The sequence below is a fragment of the Sphaerodactylus townsendi genome, linkage group LG12, assembly GCF_021028975.2.
Source record: "Sphaerodactylus townsendi isolate TG3544 linkage group LG12, MPM_Stown_v2.3, whole genome shotgun sequence".
Taxonomy (NCBI): domain Eukaryota; kingdom Metazoa; phylum Chordata; class Lepidosauria; order Squamata; family Sphaerodactylidae; genus Sphaerodactylus; species Sphaerodactylus townsendi.
Genome location: NC_059436.1, coordinates 38723359 through 38743332, shown reverse-complemented (window position 1 = coordinate 38743332; position 19974 = coordinate 38723359). Strand labels below are relative to the sequence as shown.

Below are 19974 nucleotides of genomic sequence, written 5' to 3'. Positions count from 1 at the left end.
GACCAGGTCATAATGGCCCAAAAAAACATCAGGAGGAACAAAGCAACCCCAGATACCATTATGTGCTTCTCTGGCAGCTCCTGAAACAACCTTCAATGAAAAGGTGGGCTTGGCAGAAGCAAAACAATGCTGCAACATTTACTGAAAAAGTAGAAGCAACCAAGTGAGTCATGCACATACGTATTTGCCAGTGGATCTAGATCCACTGTGTCAAACTTGCGGCCCTCCAGATGTTATGGACTACAGTTCCCATGATGCTGGCAGGGGATGATGGGAACTGTAGTCCATAACATCTGGAGGGCTGCGAGTTTGACACCTATGATCTAGATTGAACTGCTTAGGAAACAGCAAGAATTCCTAAGTGGGGTGCTTTATCTCATAGGCTTCTGCATTACATAGCTTGAACCAACAAGCAAGGAAAATTGAACATTTCTCCTCTCCCTCCCTTTAATCTTTCACTTTAAAAAGAATAAGAACAATGGAAGGTTCATGCTTTGGTGATAGACCTTGGGGGACCATAAATCAGATAGAATCAAATAAATCATGAGCTGTCAGAATACTTAAGAAAGGGTCAAGCTCTTTTCTTGAGGATGTTTTGCCTTAGTTGGCTATTGGCTCTCTATTTAAATGTGTTTAAAAACTGGAGATAAAGGAAGAGTCCAAACAAAGACATGGGTAGCCTCTTGCTAGCCTTATCTCATCAGACTTCAGAAGCTAAGCAGGAACAGCCTTTGTTGGAATTTGAATGGGCAACCGCTGACCTCCAAGGATAGGATCGTGATGCACAGGCAGGAAATGGCAAACTACCTCTGAACATCTCATGCCCTGGAAATCCTACCAGGTTGCCATAATTCAGCTGTGACTCAATGGTGTGAGTGCGTGCACACAGGCACAAGCAAAGTAAAGATATAACTCTAAAGGGGAAAACTGGGTGGGCTAGCTATGTGATAGACACTTCCTATGAAGAAGAAGAGTTTGGATTTATATCCCCCCTTTCTCTCCTGCAGGAGACTCAAAGGGGCTTACAATCTCCTTGCCCTTCCCCCCTCACAACAAACACCCTGTGAGGTAGGTGGGACTGAGAGAGCTCCAAGAAGCTGTGACTAGCCCAAGGTCACCCAGCTGGTGTGTGTGGGAGTGTACAGGCTAATCTGAATTCCCCAGATAAGCCTCCACAGCTCAGGCGGCAGAGCTGGGAATCAAACCCGGTTCCTCCAGATTTGATACACGAGCTGTTAACCTCCTACGCCACTGCTGCTCCTATCACATAACCCAGCGGTTCTCAACCTGTGGGTCGCGACCCCTTTGGGGGTCGAACAACCCTTTCACAGGGGTCGCCTAAGACTCTCTGCATCAGTATCCTCCATCTGTAAAATGGGTAAATGTTAGGGTTGGGGGTCACCACAACATGAGGAACTGTATTAAAGGGTTGTGGCATTAGGAAGGCTGAGAACCACTGACATAACCAATGAGGAAGCACGCTCCCTGCTCCCCTGCAAGTTTCTCCTTTCGTTAGTTAATATCTATCTCTAATACTTTCCTCTCTGGCATTCTGCACACTTAATTTCTGCAAGCTTAAAGCTGCTGTAAATGCCTTGAAATTTTACAAGGTGGAAGGTTTCTGACGAGCGTTGCAGGCTGATGATAAATGAGCAGCTGTCAGGTAGTGATTTATCGTGAGTAGCTGCCAGGTAGCTACTGTTAGTCACTACTGCCATCGTAAAATGTGGAAGATAAGATATTGACTGCCCTTACGGAACCTCTTGAGCTCAGAGTTTGGACTATTATAAACGATCTTGTTTAAACATTATGGGAAACAGGAAACATTGCAGATCTTCATCCAATTCAACAGAGCAGGACAAGAAAAATCAAAGTAAAACTGTCAATTACTTTCAGGAAGGACCCCCAGTTGATGAACTGTTAACTGAAGTCACCCTTGAAAATAGGTTTGCTGTTCTAGAGGAATTGCAACAACAAAGGGAAGATACTAACTCAAATGAGATACTCCCCCGCTCCTACAAGTGGAGCCAAATACTATTGAGCAGGGATCTTCACTTACTGAACTAATTTCTTGCCGAGCTCCTTTAATTCCAAAACTCTGAAACTACTCTTAGATAACTTTTAAAACATTGGAGCTAAACTGGAGGCCTTGAATAACCTCAGTCAAACAATGGAGCAATTTGGCATACAACTCTTGTCAGCAGGAGAACAATATAATATCTTGTTGAAGGCTTTCACGGCCAGATTCAACTGGTTCTGGTGGGTTTTCCGGGCTGTGTGGCCGTGGTCTGGTGGATTTTGTTCCTAACGTTTCGCCTGCATCTGTGGCTGGCATCTTTAGAGGTGTATCACAGAGAAAAGTCTGTTTCACGCTGTGTCTAGGTGAGAAGGGAAAGTTTAGTGTGGTATATTGTCCATGTCACAGGGTGGGGAAACGTTAGGAACAAAATCCACCAGACCATGGCCACACAGCCCAGAAAACCCACCAGAATCAATATAATATCTATTTTAAGCGCCGGCCCAAATCCTAATTCTGGTTTTTAAGTTCTTAAGCACATTTTAATTTAAATTGTATGGTATTTAGCTTGGATTTGATTTTAATTATTAATAGCTGTTTTGTTTATTACATTGAATTTTATTATGTTATATTTTATTATTGTAAGCCGCTCTGAGCCCTTTCGGGGTGGGCTGCACAGAAATCCATCCATCCATCCATCCATCCATCCATCCATCCATCCATCCATCCATCCATCCATCCATCCATCCATCCATCCATCCATCCATCCATCCATCCATCCATCCATCCATCCATCCATCCATCCATCCATCCATCCATCCATCCATCCATCCATCCATCCATCCATCCATCCATCCATCCATCCATCCATCCATCCATCCATCCATCCATCCATCCATCCATCCATCCATCCATCCATCCATCCATCCATCCATCATTATGACTTGAGTCAGATGAAGAAATTCCTGACCTGACTCGCAGTCATATGTACCATTGGGAGACTCACCTTACAAACTTCTCCATTGCTTGGCATGGCTCAGAATGCCATAAAGGAGGAGTGGGGGCTTCCGCCTTCCCTCGCACACCGTTTTTTTCCTACAGGAAAAAACCCTACAGGAAACAGGCATGGAGAGCTCCAGTTTGCCCTTTTCTTAGGCTTCATGGGACAAGGAATCCTGTGACTGAGAATACATGGAGCCTGACAAAGGGGAACATTTCTGCTAAGGAAAATAGCATATGAAGAAAGGCAGAAGTCTTTCCGCCCCCTCCCCGAGCTACAAGCCTCACCAAGGCCCCTTCCGCACATGCAAAATAATGCACTTTCAATCCACTTCCAATGCACTTTGCAGCTGCATTTTACTGTGCGCAATAGCAAAATCCACTTGCAAACAATTGTGGAAGTGGATTGAAAGTGTATTATTCTGCATGTGTGGAAGGAGCCCAAGAGATAGAGCAGTTTGTGAATCCTGCAAAGGTACATGAAAATAAGGCTGGGCTAGATCATTGCTGATTTGGCTCATGTTACATCTTTTGTATAGTTAAACCTTGGGAGATGGAGCAGTCAACTCTGACATTCTGACACCCAAAGTAATGGTGTTACAGATGGTCTAAGGTTCTGCCCCTTTCAGCAGCAGAAGAAGCAGGAGCAGAAGGAGCAGGAATTTAAATTTATAGCTCACCTTTCTCTCCTGTAAGAAGTCTCAAAACGGCTTACAAACTCCTCCCCTTCCTCTTCCCATAACGGACACCTTAAGAGCTAGGTGAGAATTCTGAGAGAACTGTGACTAGTCCAAGGTCACTCAGCAGACTTCATGTGGGAAGACAGAGGTGAGGGCTTCTCTCAGGGTGCCAGAGAAGAGGGCTTCCTTCAGCCAGCACAGCAGAAGCCAGGCTGGGGAACTGGAGAGCCAGATTACACCCTCATCAGTAGAACTAAGGTGGACTACCAGCAGCTGAAAGGAGGATTTAGGAGAAGGTTTCAGGAAAAGCAGCGCCAGAGGCTTTGAGGTGGGATGGGAATGGAGGCAAAGCGAAGAAAGCCAGGAGGAGGACCCAATCCCAAGGTCCCAGGGCGAGCTTGCTACCAGGGGACCGATGAAGGGAAAGGCAGCTCCCTTAAAAGAAGTCAGAGTCCGAGGCGTGGGGAGGGGGGAAGTTGTTGGATTGTTCCTTAATACCAGAGAGTGTTCCAGTCATGGCAGAGGAGGGATCTGCTTACATCTCTTCTGACCCTTCTGAGGCCAGAGACGACTTGGCTGAGCTAGCCGAGCCTGCCAGCGAAGTCCCTGTGTATGAAGCCACAATAAATTATTAGCAACAATAAAAACACAGTCCCCTTATCCATCTGATGGTGGTGATTGTCTACCAGTGCTGCTAAGGAGGACTCTGAAATCCAGCCTGAAGCCATAGTGAAACAGGCTGATGGTAGAGATCTCATCCAGGCATTATGGAATTGGCCTACCACTCCTTATTCAATGAAATTATTTTAAAAGGGGACTTTGAAACAGGTCTACAATTTGCCAAGTTCTTGAGAATTGATGCAAATCACCTATTTCAAACACTTTAGAAAACAATCTTTCAGTTGAAGAGGCATTGGCTATCTCCGGGATCAGAGATCCCCAACCCAGGTGAGTCCGTAGGAACTTCAGGAATTCTGACAAATTGTGGTGGAAACAGCCATAAAATGGGTGCCATAAAACAGATGCTGTAGGCAAAAAGTCAGCCACAAAAGTCAATGCTTACCTTCAGTCATCGCGAAGAACCTTTGGTGGGAGATGCTTAGCCAATGGTATCTCCAATGACAAGTCAGAAACATTGCTGGGCAAAAGTCCCACCTGGCCCCACCCACTTTTAAAATATACTTTATGGGTGCCGGAATGCACCATATTGGGGATCCCTATTCTGAATTTTAAGACTCATCCTGACACACCCCTCTCCAATATTTTACAGGTAAGAAGGACACAGGTTTAAACTACAAAGAGAAATCTTCATAGTCTCTAGGACCGTGGTGGCGAACCTTTGGCACTCCAGATGTTATGGACTACAATTCCCATCAGCCCCTGCCAGCATGGTCAATTGGCCATGCTGGCAGGGGCTGTTGGGAATTGTAGTCCATAACATCTGGAGTGCCAAAGGTTCGCCACCACTGCCCTAGGACCTTGTCAGCATAGATGAGAGACCCAGAAGTGTACAGGTCTCTGCAACTGTAACCAGATGGTACTACATTTCCACCAGCGTACCAACTAAATTAGCACCAAAATTGGAGTGGACCTGGGAAACTTTGTGGATGATGACGACTTTGTTATCAAAAAACTGTGGAAAAGCATCACAGATGACTGTCAAATCCGTATCATTTGAAGTCCTATTCTCAGCAGTTGTAAATTGCCTAATTCATATAAATAACTACTGATCCAATTGTGACAGAGAAGTTGCAATTTTTTTGCTGCTGTCGCCAGCACAACTTTGCAAAAGGCTCTGTATTATACTATGCCAGTGACACTCTAGGGCCCTGGTGGCGAACCTATGGCACTCCAGATGTTCATGGACTACAATCCCCATCAGCCCTGCCAGCATGGCTAATTGGCCATGCTGGCAGGGGCTGATGGGAATTGTAGTCCATGAACATTTGGAGTGCCATAGGTTCGCCACCACTGCTCTAGGGCATCAGGAACCCCTTCTAATTCCCCTGTAAACCATGGACCTGGAATTCTATTTGAGGGCCACAGAGGATCTAGCCAATCATCTGGAGGAGTATGCTATTCCAGGCTTCTGTCAAACAACTCTGAAAGATACTCAGGACAAGCTGAAACTGTTATTAGTGTAACACACAGAGACGATGAATAATTGTCTAGGATTTGTGTGCGAACCTATTGACAGCTTCGCTAGAGACTCACAAACACATCTGGTATTACCTTTCCTTCCTCATTTTGTGCAAACAACATATAGGGAGTAGCTACATACAAAACGGCAGTAGATACATGGGAATTGAAAGAGTGAGAAATACTTTTAATTCCCCTCCCACGCCTTCAAGTCCTGTTTTTCTGCTCTTTCTAGGATACCTGGTTTTCTCTTTTATTTCAGTCAAACAACATTTTGATAGAAATATTTTTATTGTTTCAGAGACCTGGCCTGAACACTTCCTGAGGGCTTTTGCAGGTGTTTCCTGTACCACTTAACATAAAGCCTCACCTTATTGAAAACCTGGAAAAACTGGGATATTTGTTCTTCATTAAAATTACATAGCACTGCGTGTTGAGCAGAGCAGAACTGTAGGAGAAATAACACTTCCAAGAGTCAGCCTTACACGTGATCCCCACCCCCACCCCATGTACTAAAGAAATAAAATTATACTTACTTTTTTACATTAATTTTTTTAATTAGTGAAACAATCATTATCAAGGTAACAAGCTGAAAAATACAGCAACCTGATAGAAGACCGAGGTAACAAAATACTTTGCCAAAAACCTAAACGACTCCCACACGAGGGTTAGAATTTTAGCGGTTACCATGAGTGAGACAATTCACAAGAAAAATTTTTTTTTGTTTTTGTTTTAGAAAGAGGCCTTACACAAGTGGCATGCAGTGGGCTGCTGGAACACGGCCAAAAAAAAAAATAGTGCAACAATTCTCACAAGAAACAAATTGAAATATAGAAAACTGGTTTACATCACAATATGACAAATGGGCCAAAAATTTGAGTACTACTGTCTATGCCTCAACAGTGCTAATTGGAAAAAAAACATGCATTTTGGCACTAAGTTTACTTTAAAATTACGCACACTCTTATAAATTAACAATAAATAATATTGTCGCAATATAGCTCGTTAGCTTTACACGTCATAAAAACAGACATCCTGAAAACAATCGACAGGGACCTTTTTCATAACATTGCTGGATAAAGAGGTTAGCTGTGTAAACGAATTACCACTAGATTAGCAGTCTGAGGGCCGAGCTGCACAATATGCCTACACGTGGTGGGTCATGAGTGTGAGACCGGATTCGGGGGAACTCACCTTAAAAAAGTGCTTGTTTGTTGGCGATGCAATAGGGTGGAAAGAGCTTCCTGTGCAAGTCCCCAAAAAGACACATGGAGCCAAAGAAAAATTGTACAAAAGCTTCTCTCCCCTTTCTGCTAGTAAAAGCGGAGCGAGAGGGAATCGGAAGCTCCATCTCCGCCCTTGTGTACGTCTGACTTCAAGTTCGGTCACACACTCATGATCTGGCAGGTGCCAGGTTTATTGTGTGGTTACACAAAGTCAGCCATCCGTTCTAGGAGTTGGATGCCGAATGTGCACAAAGAGATAAGCCATTTGTAAAAGCTTCTCCATCAAGAAGGCTGATATATACAACCCTGCTTTGCACACACAGATCTCTCGCCACTGCTGGAATGAGTGGGGGTGGCCAGCTAGCTCGAAGAGATCTGTGTGCACACCAGAGATTCATGGGGCCTCCACATCACAGTCTGTAACACCCTTTGATAGAGGTGATAGTTTAAACAGTACCAATATGCATCTCTTTATTCTTTAATTCCTAGTAAAAAGTGCACGACAAAAAAAAATCAGTAGCTAAGCAGAGTTCATGCTTTTATAGGAACAGAACCATTTAAATGTGGATTAGGCTAACAACAATACCCATTTATTTCATCTTCTTAAAACACTGTGCAGCAAAAGCTGCCTGTACTGCTGAATACTGCACCAAGTTACTCCTTTATCACACAAGTCATGAGTACACAGTTTTCCAAGTTCATGTCCAGATGCAAGACTAGTTGTACATCAAATCAAAATCAAAGCCAGCCGTTTGTATCACCAGTTCTTTTCTTTAAAAGCAAACAAAACATTCCAAGTACAAATTTTGCAGAGGGGCTTTCAAGTAGCTACATCCCAAGTTATTTTCTTCCCTCTACAGATACATGCAAGTTTCATTCATTACATAAGGAGAGACTTCGGCTCACGGGTGCCACCGTCACAAGTGTCCTTTCCATTCGGGTCACGTCAGATCAAGGCTCCTGCTGGTGTTGGGTCTAAATTCTTTGCGGCTGAGGAGACCTATGCGTAATGATGGAGGCTGGTGCGGATTGGGGAGACTTTTCTCTCTTTTATCAGATGAGATTGTGTTTTTTTCAAAGGCCGAAATACTTGCTCCTCCATGAAATGCCAAAATAAAACCAAAAGCGAGCTAGTGATTTGTTCTTCTTGGAGCTCTTGCTCTGACAGTTAAGATACAAAAATCCTTAACCAGAAGTCCCGCTGAGTTCAAGGGGACTTTCTTCCTAGGCTCAGATTGCATCCTTCATCTTCCCCCATTGCTACAACACAGTTGACAGCTGCATCTGCCGCTGCCCTGGTATTGGAAGAAATGATCAAACAGCCCTGGGCTGCCGCCATTACTCTGATGTGCAGCTTTCCCTAACTTGGAAAGGTGAGAGTAAGCACAGGGCATTTGCGGCAAGATTTAAACACAACTATTGTGACCTTAACTATGGCTGATTCCGCATGGGCCAAAAACAGCGGTGTGAAAACAGCATAAACCCTTTAACACCAGTTTAAACCCTTTTACACCATTTTCACACCGTTTTCGCACTGCTGTTTTTGGCCCATGTGGAATCAGCCTATGAGTCCCTGGACTATTGCTTACCGGGTCAGTAGCTCTCCAGTATATCCTGGAGAACAACTGAAATGGAGAACAACCTGGAGAATAACTGAAATGTGAATTTATTTAGTTGAAATCTACTTGGGGGGGGGGGGGAGGGGAAGAACTAAAAACCAGTACTGTAGCCAATGTTTATTTTGACCTCGAAGATAAGTGAGGTCGAACTTACTGTACGGATTCTTTTTCTTCCACAGAATGGCAACCTGAACTCCACCATTATTTTGTTCGATTGATGTGATGGGAATTAATTATGCATGTCCTGTTTCCCCTTGTGTAGCTTTTAGCATTTTGGCAGCAGAAGGAGGCCCAGTTCTTGTTTTAACCTCTTCAGTTTTATAATTTCTCAGATTCAATTTGGCCACTCCTTGTATTATTTTTTTGGCATCCTTAAAACTAAGTGCGTAGAGGCTACAGCTCAGGGACATGCCGAGAACAAAGAGGATCGCGTTAATTTAACGCGAGTGTAAAATGGGCCCCCGCGTTCTCTTTAAAGCTGTAACGGGGGTCTCACTTTCATTTGTGACTTGAGAATTCGAAACAGGGGATGCTGCTAGAAAGGGGGTCCTTTCCAGATTAAAAAAAAGGATCACGCTGAATTGTTTACATCCGCTGTGGGTCTGGAGGCAAGACCTTACATTACAACCGTGTCGCTGCAAGACGTTTCTTTTCTGTGTTCTGAAGAATGGAGTATCATCAGCACATACACACACAGACCTTGCAAAATCACATTCTTACATTTTCACTTTAGACGCAAATCCAGGTAAACGTTTCATCCTGGAGAACATCTGAAATGTGTAGACTGCCGGCACCTCCCTGTGCAAGAGAGCCAACATATCCTAACGCTTGTTCAGAAAATGGCCATGGTGATGACCAAAACAAAACCCCACTGTTCATGCGCCACTGTGGGAGTTTGTTCTTAGACATACAGAAACTCCGTAGCTACGGCTTCACGCATTATCGAGTTAGCTTTTGGGTTGACAAGAGCAGCCAAGCGCGCGGCACCCAGTCAACCAGACCAATTCAAAAGGATGTTGAAGGAATATCTGCATCAGAAGCTGCCTGGTTCCCATTGTGGGGAGATGACAAGATTCATGAGCTGGTTTCATATTGGGTTTTCATTCTCAGGACTGTGACACAAAACATACGACGTGACAACGAAAAACAGGTTACAATCAATGATATACTTAACATTAAAGAGAAAAAAAACTTTAAAAAAGGTTCACAAATTATCAAGACTTAACCAGATCAGTAGATAACCTCCCTTGTCAGGGCATTTCTTCAAAAGTGGGGCTCCGTTCATCCAAAATGGCCGCTCGCTTTCCCCACAGACTGAATGCTGTGCAATGTAGCCTTACTCTTGCAGGCAAGCGGGGGGGGGGAGGGGGGTCCTGAGGGCGTGTTGAAGGGATTCTGTTCAGATTAGATAACTCAGAACTGAGGAAATGTGGAGCTCAGTCCAGCTACATTTTCCTCAGTGAGGGATGTCAAAACACTAAAATGTTGTCAGAATACAGGAGGCTGCGAAATATCAAAAGGGCAGCCCCGGGATGGCAAGAGCCCCTCCAAAGAGGCAAAAATACTTTTTTTTCCAGTTTATCTACGCTGACCAGCAGATGTCCTGCAACAGGGAATATCCGAACACAGCTCTGTGGGTGCAGGTGACTTTTTGCACTGCCAGACGTTTTAGACAAATAGCACCCATAGTTCAACGGAGAAGAACTCAAATAATTTAAGGCAAACGTTTATTTTGGGGTGAAGGAGCCCAGAAAGAGCCGTAAATACAAAGTGGGTGTCAGCAGCAACACACTTTTCACATGACTGGGCACTTCCTGTCCGTTAAAACAAAGCAGCAAAACCAATTTCAAGAAAGAAACACTAAATTAACAGAAGGTTTATCTTGTGCCAAAATACACATTTCCCAAATAGCTCAGGGATGAACATCAGTTTTGTCCCTAGGTTTGATACAAAATCTGAGGCAGCCACATTGTCAAGCAACTCAGTGCACTTAAGGTTAGAAAAAACGTTGTTCCACAATGTCCTAGTCTAATTGACACTTCGCAGCATGTTAACACTGTCAATCGTTTTGTGCATTAGAAATAATCGAAAACCCAACATGGGCTAAATGTTCTTCAGTCACATAAAGCAGCTCAACAATAAAAAGAGCAGGTTAAAAAAAAAACACAAGGATCTGCAGAAGAAGATGTGATGCACAGTTTGTGGCAGAACAGAAATCCACGGTAGTCTGTGACCACGAAGCTAAACTCAAGGACTCAAGGGATCCTGCGTCGGGGGCAGGATGGCTCTTGGATCCGTCTAAATCATTTGTCTCATCAGTGCATTGGGGTAGATCCTGTCCCAAGGACAACATTCACTTTCTGCTTTTCAAAGCTCGGTCATAATTACTTTCAAGTTACATTTTTTTTTTTAAAAAAAGTGCTGAAGATGCTGTTACGGACAGCTGGCTCACTCTGGAGTCTTCTCCCTCAGTTCTCCAGTGAGAATACTTCCTTATCCTGCAGATTGGCACTTGAAGTCGCACCGCACATCAAAGCACGTTACTCGAATGACATAAGGTTCGCAGGTACCTGAGGCAAGAAATGGAAATCGATCAGCTGAGACGGATCTTCTGGAAATACTGGGAAATTAAATGGTTAAACCAGGGATCGGCAACCTGCGGCTCTCTAGATGTTCATGGACTACAAATCCCACCAGTCCCTGCCAGCATGGCCAATTGGCTGGTGGAATTGGTTGTCCATGAACATCTAGAGAGTCACAGGTTGCAGACCTCTGGTAAACTATCCCGAGTGAAAGGTCCACACTAGGGTCTCTTTTCTGCGACACAGACATGCTCTGGCAAAGAAGGGAGAGCTTCTAACAAACTGTGATAAGTTGAAAAAGGCTATATGACAACCCATGCCTGAATACTTGCAGTCCCCATTAGTGGTTAATATCGCAAGGCAACCCTGCTGGATCAGACTATCTAGTCCAGCATTCTGTTTGTCATAGCAGCAAATCAGATGGGTTCAGGTAATTCTCAAGCAAGGTGGAAAAAAAAAATCAAACAGAAGACATTCAAGAGGATACTACCTCTGAACAAGGACCTTAAGTGTAATAACCATCATGGCTACAAGGCTGGTTACATTTATTTAGAGCTGCAATATTCATCAAATTCCTACCCTTCTTGAAGCTAGGATGATGATGAAGAAGAAGAGTTGGATTTATATCCCCCCTTTCCCTCCTGTAAGGAGACTCAAAGGGGCTTACAAATTCCTTTCCCTTCCCCCCCTCACAACAGACACCCTGTGAGGTGGGTGGGCTGAGAGAGCTCAGAAGAACTGTGACTAGCCCAAGGTCACCCAGCTGGCATGTGTTGGAGTGCTGGATCCTTACTTTCCATATATCCCAAAAATGTCTCTACTACTCATCAGAGCTGGAGCCATAGAAATTGGTCAGAATCAGGACCTTTAGCAGCATGGGTAGCATGCATTAACAGTGCGATTAAAGCTCTATAATCTGAGTGTACAGTGCAGCATAGCTATATTCTAAACAACTGCTGGTTGCCAAAACATTAATCTGGTTAGGGTGTTGTGGGTTTTCCGGGTTGTATGGCTGTGTTCCAGTAGCATTTTCTCCTGATGTTTCACCTGCATCCGTGGTTGGCATCTTCAAAGATGCTGGCAAAACGTCAGGAGAAAATGCTGCTGGAACACAGCCATACAACCCGGAAAACCCACAGCACCCTAGTGGTTCTGGCCATGAAAGCCTTCGATAATACATTCATCTGGTTCTTCGATCAGACAAGGAACACAAGAGTGAAAATCCTAAATCAATGCCTTGAGCATTTGTGGTAGTGCTATCTCTCGCTCTCTTAGCCACATGACAGCCATTTGCAAAAATCACAACTCTGAAAAGACAAGAGCTCTGCGAGCTTGAATAATGTCTCTCTTGCAGTAGTTCCGCAAGGCTCCCTTTGTGTCTACCATTTTAACTCGAAAATAAAATGAAGGGTCATACCTGAGGCCTGTTGCTTTTGCATGCATCGTCCAAATGCTTGTGCCACAGTATTGCATGAAACCTTGAACCAGTCTGAAATTTGTAAACATTGCCTGCAAAATTGTTTTTGCAAAGAAAGCAGAAGCCTTTGAGTTTGAGAAACACAGCAAGGAACAATGAGCTGAAATATGATCTAGGCAGAAAGCAGGGTTTAACAATGGTGGGGAATAACCTCCAGGCATAGGAGAGCGCTGCTCTTGTCAAACTGTTTCAAATGATAACTAATCTAAACGTCCAGCTCTGTCTTTGCTTTGCTGGCAATGCATAAGACATTCCAAGCCTCTCTGAATTGAGGACTAGAAGTATGAGGCTGTAGGTGATTACACTAATACAAAGTGGGGGGGGGGGAGGGGGGGCGGCAGCACCTGCCGGGGCTGTCAAAGGTAAACATGTTGTCTGCACATGTGCAGATAACACTATTTTACTTTGGTGAGAATTAACCGCCTCTTATATTTTTTAAAGATTGTAGATTTTTCTTCAAACCTAGGGGGTCTCCAGAGTTTGCAGAAAAATCTGTCTGGGGTGAGCTCGGCCCTGTTCCATTGATTTAGATATCCCCAGATGGGGGCACACTTTGGAAACAGTGTATAGATTTTGCTTTCTTTCAGCGGCTGCACCATCTGAGTGGTGACCACAGGGTGGTCAGCAAAAGGCCTTTCTCTTCTAAAAAGTGCAGAGTACGAATTTTAGAAGTCACATGACAAATACTGGAAATGATTTCAAGGGTGAAATCACGGAATAGGGGAGGGGCTAAGGCTAACTGGCAGAGCACAGGATTGGGGTACAAAAAATACCCACGTCCACAGCATCTCAATTTAAATGGAGCTCAGGCAGCAGGACTGGGGCAGCCTTGGTAGAGGTTCTGGAAAGCTACTCCCCATCAAAGGACAGTGGGGTTTTCTAGAGGGCAACTCGCTTGTGTAGTTTCTGGAGCAGCAATGGCTGCCAATAGGGCAACTACTATGGGACTTCCAAATGGCAGCTTTCCCTGTAGTTTCTCTGTCCTAGTTAACTGGCTGTGGCCATTGTCCCACCCACATCATCAAAACCTTTTCATTTTTTTTAAAAAAAATTGCAATTGTTATAACATTATGTTTATTAAGTATTTCGAACTTCCAGTTTTCATTAAATCCCTTCCCCCCCAACTCTCCAGCTCCTTTCACTTTGGAGATATAAGGGAAAAGGCATATCTTCTTTATCAAGATGTGCCTTTCCCCTCATATCTCCAAAGTGAAAGGGGCTAGAGCAGTGGTGGCGAACCTATGGCTTGGGTGGCACTCAGAGCCCTCTCTGTGGGCACGGACGCACAAAGTTTGCCATGTGGGGGGGGGGCTTGCTTCTGAGTAAACCCTCCTAGGGTCGTGATTCACCCGTTCGAAGCATTGCATGGTTGCTTCAAAGCAAAGCCACCAGCTTCCACCAAGCTTACTCCCGAGTAATGCGTGCCTCGGGAGTAAACTAAACTAAACTAAACCCTCAGTATTCAGGTTAAATTGCCATGTTGGCACTTCATGATAAATAAGTGGGTTTTGGGTTGCAGTTTGGGCACTCGGTCTTGAAAAAGTTCGCCATCACTGGGCTAGAGAGTTCCTTTTTAAAAGTAAAGCTGGAATTCAGAGAATTGGATACACAGATTGCTATTAACAATATTCAACTCTCAGTGGCAGTGGAAGAAATGGCTGCTATGGGGACAGGGGTCGGGAAAACGGCTGCTGCATTTGGGGACTGAACTTTCCAACCCATCCAGGCTTTGCTGTGATCTTGCCCTAAACTTCATAGTAAAGCAGGTTTGAGAAATGTTGGGAGAAACACTGGGGAAGAGCTGCGAAGTACCTAAACACACCACAATGCTGTGGAGAAGCAAAATAAAAATTACCTCTCAACAGCATCAAAACTGGAGCAAATAATCCATGTAGGCTTCTTTCTTTTTGCTGGATTTCTTTGTTTTACTGAATCTACACTATGCGTTCTTACCACTGTTAAAAGGGGAATATTTCTGTTGTGCAGTATTAAATAAATTATCCCAGATGCTCCTAGAATCCCCTCTCCACTTTTGGTTTTTGAGGTCACCTATGGCAAACACCATTAATCTTAACTAGTAAACCCCCTAGTAAATCCATGAGAATGAAAATTCTTACTGAGGACAAACACCGACCTTTATCAGGATTATTTAGCTGAAAAATATCGGGATGTTCAGGATCATCAGGCAGTGCTACCATCCACCCAACGACGGAAACCCTTTTTCCTGGAGTAGATTTATACTAGGAGAGAAAAAAAAGGAAGAAGATGTGTGAGAACTACTCTAGATCAGGGGTCTTCAAACTATGGCCCTCCAGATGTTCATGGGCTACAATTCCCATCAGCCCCTGCCAGGATGGCCAAATGGTAGAGCTCATGGGAATTGTAGTCTATGAACATCTGGAGGGCCATAGTTTGAAGATGGTTGCCCTGTGCCAACATTGTAACTGCTCCAGATGGTTGCCCTGTGCCAACATTGTAACTGGGAATAAAGACTGTAGTTTCCTTGATACAAAAGCCGCTGAGTAAACACCCTGTTGGCAATGAATGCCATCCATTGTAAACCACGTGCTTTGGTCTACAGAATAAAACCGCTTCTTTGCTTACATGTTTTCTTTCAGTGCCTCTTAAGGACTTTGCTCCAAAGTAGATCAGAGTCGATCCAGAAAGGGCCACCCAATATCTAGTCCACGAGGAAAGCTGAAGAACAATGAAAAGATATGGAAATTTTAAAAGCATATATTGACTAGCTGAACTACTAAAGTGAGTACAATGGGGATATTTCAGGAGAAAAAAAAGAAATTTAAGGTGACTCAGTCAAGATGAGGGTCCCCTATGTTGGAGGGATGCTTTGAATAACTGCTGGATTCTGCATTTTCAAAAGTTGCCACCAAAGTTATGACCATTTCTTTGGCTTCTCTGTCTTGAACCTAAGGTTGCCAGTAGCCTGGAGAAAAAAACACCTTGTCTTTTATAACGAGAAGGTTATTCACCTTGATGCAATGAAAAACGTCAACTGCCAATTTTAACATATGAAGCCTCTATTAAAGGGACATTTCTTACTCCAGCCTGTTAGCTATCCCACTTGAAATATGTTTTGCACCAGTAATCTCATCTAATTTGATTAGGTCTACAGCACCTCTTGGCCCCCATTTTGAGACTCTACAAAATGCAGATTATGGAGGAGATACTCTACCATACCATGAAACACCTTTTCCTCCATCCTTCATTTTATTTATTCATTCATTCATTCATTCATTCATTCATTCATTCATTCATTCATTCATTCATTCATTCATTCATTCATTCATTCATTCATTCATTCCACTTTTATACTGCCCTCCCCCAAAGGGCTCAGGGCGGTTTACAACATAATTACAGGCAAGTGGATAAACAGGATAAAATGCTAAAAATTAATACCAGTTAAAATGCAGCGCTCCAAATCCAAAAATATTTAAAACAGATGGCGTTCAACCATTAACTCCTCTAACTCTGAGGTAAATTTACTATTTATTATTATTATTATTTGTACTAAAGATCCAGCCTAATGAAGAGTTCTGGGGAACTTGAAAATTTGCTTACTATAATGTGATTATTTTGGCTGGTCCTCATAAAAAGTAATTAAACAGCAGTTTTGTTTCTAATATTATTAAAGACAACGTAGAATCTACGAGGCTGCAATTTGCTTTAAAGAAAATCTACTGTTTTGTTCCATCATTACGTTTTAAAACGAGGTTGTGTGCTGCCCCCATCTGGCGGGCATATCTTATGACTCAGACCTGTTCTCCACAACTCTGAATTTTTTTTAGGCTCAGCCTGGAAGAAAAATGAAGAAGGAAGGAACGTAATGGGTGGCAAAGGCCAAACACCCTATAGATGGTCTTGTGGTTTCCTGGACAAGTTGGCTCTGTGTGTCATTTTTGGTTCAAGTCAAGGATTTCCTCACCAAGGGTTTGAAAACTAGGCAAGGTCTGCTATTCACAATTGGCTTAAGACTGTTCGAGTCCCATTTTTTTCCTGACAAGCCGGGCTGGGTTTAGATGAAGAGGCCCTTGGCTATTCCACTTGTTAGGCCCCCTCTCAATCCCCTGCCCTCATGATTAGAGAAAGATGGAAGAGTGTTTTAACACTGAGTAAAGTCAAGGATGATATTGGATGTTTAAAATTCCCTAATTCACAATTTCTCATCTTTATTTTCAGCAAGCCATTATTGGCATAGACAACAGTACAACAATAATAAAAAACGGATTAAAAAGCATATACAATACAGGAAATAAATGTTAGGTCAAAGGAAATCTACTGGCGTTTAGTAATTTCCAGAAGAAAGTCTGCCACTATCATACAGAGAGAAGGATCAGGATTGTCCAACAAGTAGTGTAATCTAATTAAATCGGGGAGATGGGGTAAAAAATACATGCATGTTAAAATTAACACTTTGAAAACTTTTGCTATAGCCAAATTTTGTAAACATTTGTGGAATAGGCAGAAATTTTTAGAAAAATGAAATTGTAAGTTTACTATTAACAACAGCTTACAAATTTTTACTGCTTGGGAAGTGTTAATAAGATGATTGTGACTACCTGACAATGACAGTGTGACACTTTTAGATCCTACTTTATAATTAAACTTTTTGTAATTGAAGAGTCATATTGAAAAATAAACTGCAATCACCAAATGCACTACATGCAAATGCACTATATGCAAATGCAATGCACTACATGCAAATGCACTACATGCAAATGCACTATATGCAAATACAATGCACTACATGCAAATGCACTACATGCAAACGCAATGCACCAAATGCAAAATCATTCCTCATAGCAAAATCATTCAAAAATTCATCAAAATTTGTTTGTCTAAGTTTGTCAATTTCAACGCACAGAGTGCTTAGTGCAGACAACCTCTCTTGAGACACTGTGGCCCTTAACATTCATTTTTTAATTCTTTTGAGCTTTGAAAAAGACCTTTCTCCTGAGCAGTTAGTGACCATTAAGCTAAGAAATAACTGCAAGATGGCTTCTGCATCAGGGAAGGCCATCTGAATTTTTCCTTGTATATCATTTGATACAGTTCTGTATGAGACAGAGAGTGCTCTTCTGTAGGTCTATGGCTTTGTCTCACATACAAGTGCAAGGGCAAAAGTTCATCAGTAAGTTTCAAGTCAACATCTTTTGGGTATGCCTCCATCAACAGTTCAACATCTTGCTGAATTTCTTGCTTAACTGCTGTCAGATTAGCAAGAAAGGAAAACATTTGTGCAATATTAGTGTACACAGTAGCTCTTCTGAAACTGGCTTCAAGTGCACCGGGTAAAGGAATAAAGGATTTAATCCTAAACTTAACCCTTGAAGAAAGTTCATCTAAAGCATCGGGACCATCATTTCCTTGCTGTCTCCTTACTCTTTGTCTCCTCGTGGCGGTTCTGCAGTTAATATTTGGCAAGGTGGCTTTCGCTCGTTGCTGAAGCTCGTCAAAATCTTTAATTTTGTTTAAAAATCATGAAGTGAACTGTACAAACCTGCACAAGTACTCAGTAACAGTTCTGATTTCTGAATGGCTTTGCAGACCCAGTGCAAAAGACCTAGCTCAAGGGTCCAAAAATGCAGAATAAACACAAATTCCAGTTCTTCCATTTTTTGGGGCAAAAGATTGTTATCTTGAAGCCTGGTGTCACCCTTCCCAATAACACCAAAGCACAAATGACTGAGGGCATCAGTAGCACTGTAACTTTCCAAATCATCTACTGTGGCTTTTGCATATGCCTCTCACCTAATGCCTGACAACTATTTAGGCACTTTTGACTGAGGTTGCAAAAAATGATTTTAGAACTGCCCATCTCTTTGTGGAGCATGAAAAGAGGGTATACAATTGATTGATAATGCCAAAACAGTTCACTTCATCAAGGCTGCAGTCAACAGCCAAGTGGCCCTCCAAATTGAAGAGTGATCAGTGCATGGAATAAGCGGAATTAAAAAAAATACAGGCTAATAGCCTACTAATATAAACACAATCCCTCCTTCCAGAAATCAGTATAAGAACCTCTCATACCCAGAATATTAAAATGTAGTTTATAAAAAGGCTGGAGTCCTTTGGGGGACAGGAGGGACTACGTGTAGCTTCAGGCACTCCAGCGAATCTGAGAAGACTGCATCTTTTCTTCTTTATGTGGAATATCTTAACTCTTCAGCTCTTCTAGTGAATTCAGGATTACACAAAGAAAATTGCTAAAGGGTTGTTTAGAGACTACAGTGTGTTCTTTCAGCATGCGTAAGAGAGGCCTGTGAGGCAGTATAAAAATATTGTACTTCTTGGCTGGAGGCTCCCTAGATATTAAGGCCCTAGGCTTCAGCCTGCCCAGCCTATGGATAAATCTGATTTATGGCAAACCTGTAGGGATTTTAAGGCAAGAGACATTCACAGATGGTTTGCCATTGCCTGCCTCTGCATTGTGACCTTGGTATTCCTTGGTGATTTTCTGCCTGGGGTGTATTTGCAAGGGGGACATGAGGAGTCAAATGTCCCCAGGTGCCCCCATTTGGTCACATGGGGGGGCGCCAAACATTCAGGTTCGTTTGTGTGTTTTTTGTGTTTTTAATGTTTTTTCAGTTTTTTTGCCTGCAGGAGGCACAGTTTTTAGGTTAGCAGCACCAACGTTTCAGGGATTATTCAGGAGGCTCTCCTGATGATACCACCCAGGTTTGATGAGGTTTGGTTCAGGGGGCCAAAGTTATGGACTCCCAAAGGGGGTGCCCCATCCCTCATTGTTTCCAATGGGAGCTAATAGGAAATGGGGGCTACATCTTTGAGGGTCCATAACTTTGGATTCCCTGAACCAAACTTCACCAAACCTGATGGTATCATCAGGAGAGTCTCCTAAAGATATCCTGAAATTTTGGTGCTGCTAGCTTAACAATTGCACCCCTGACAACAGGCACCCCCCAAATTCTCCTTTTAAATCCACCCCCTTCGGCACGGACTTAAAGGGAGAATCTGAGGTCTCCAGTTTAAACATTGAAAGTGATGCTGTTTCAGGGTTGGGGAGCATCCATCCCAAAACAGCAGCATCACTTTCAATGTTGTTTTAACTGGGGACCCCAGATTCTCCCTTTAAGGTGGATTTAAAAGAAGAATTTGGGCTCCCTAGTTTAAACACCATTGGAAGTGATGCTATTTGGGGGTGGCTTCGACTTGAGGTGTTTTGTGAGAGATGATGCTGACATTTGTTTGGTAAATGT

At 43.1% G+C, this 19974-nt stretch overlaps 1 protein-coding gene across 5 annotated transcripts in view; it reads right to left on the bottom strand.

The window, feature by feature from the left end:
* Positions 1-7582: 7582 nt before the first annotated feature.
* The window catches only part of RALGPS1 (Ral GEF with PH domain and SH3 binding motif 1), a 240760-nt gene continuing 228368 nt past the window's right edge, over positions 7583-19974 (bottom strand). For all 5 annotated transcript variants that reach the window (XM_048513563.1, XM_048513565.1, XM_048513566.1 and 2 more), the window contains 4 exons: positions 15344-15436; positions 14874-14979; positions 12680-12771; positions 7583-11250 (listed from right to left, as the gene is read on the bottom strand). In XM_048513563.1, the coding sequence (XP_048369520.1) occupies positions 11221-11250; positions 12680-12771; positions 14874-14979; positions 15344-15436 (321 nt within the window). In that variant the 3' untranslated portion in view covers positions 7583-11220. The remainder of the gene's footprint in view (positions 11251-12679; positions 12772-14873; positions 14980-15343; positions 15437-19974) is intronic.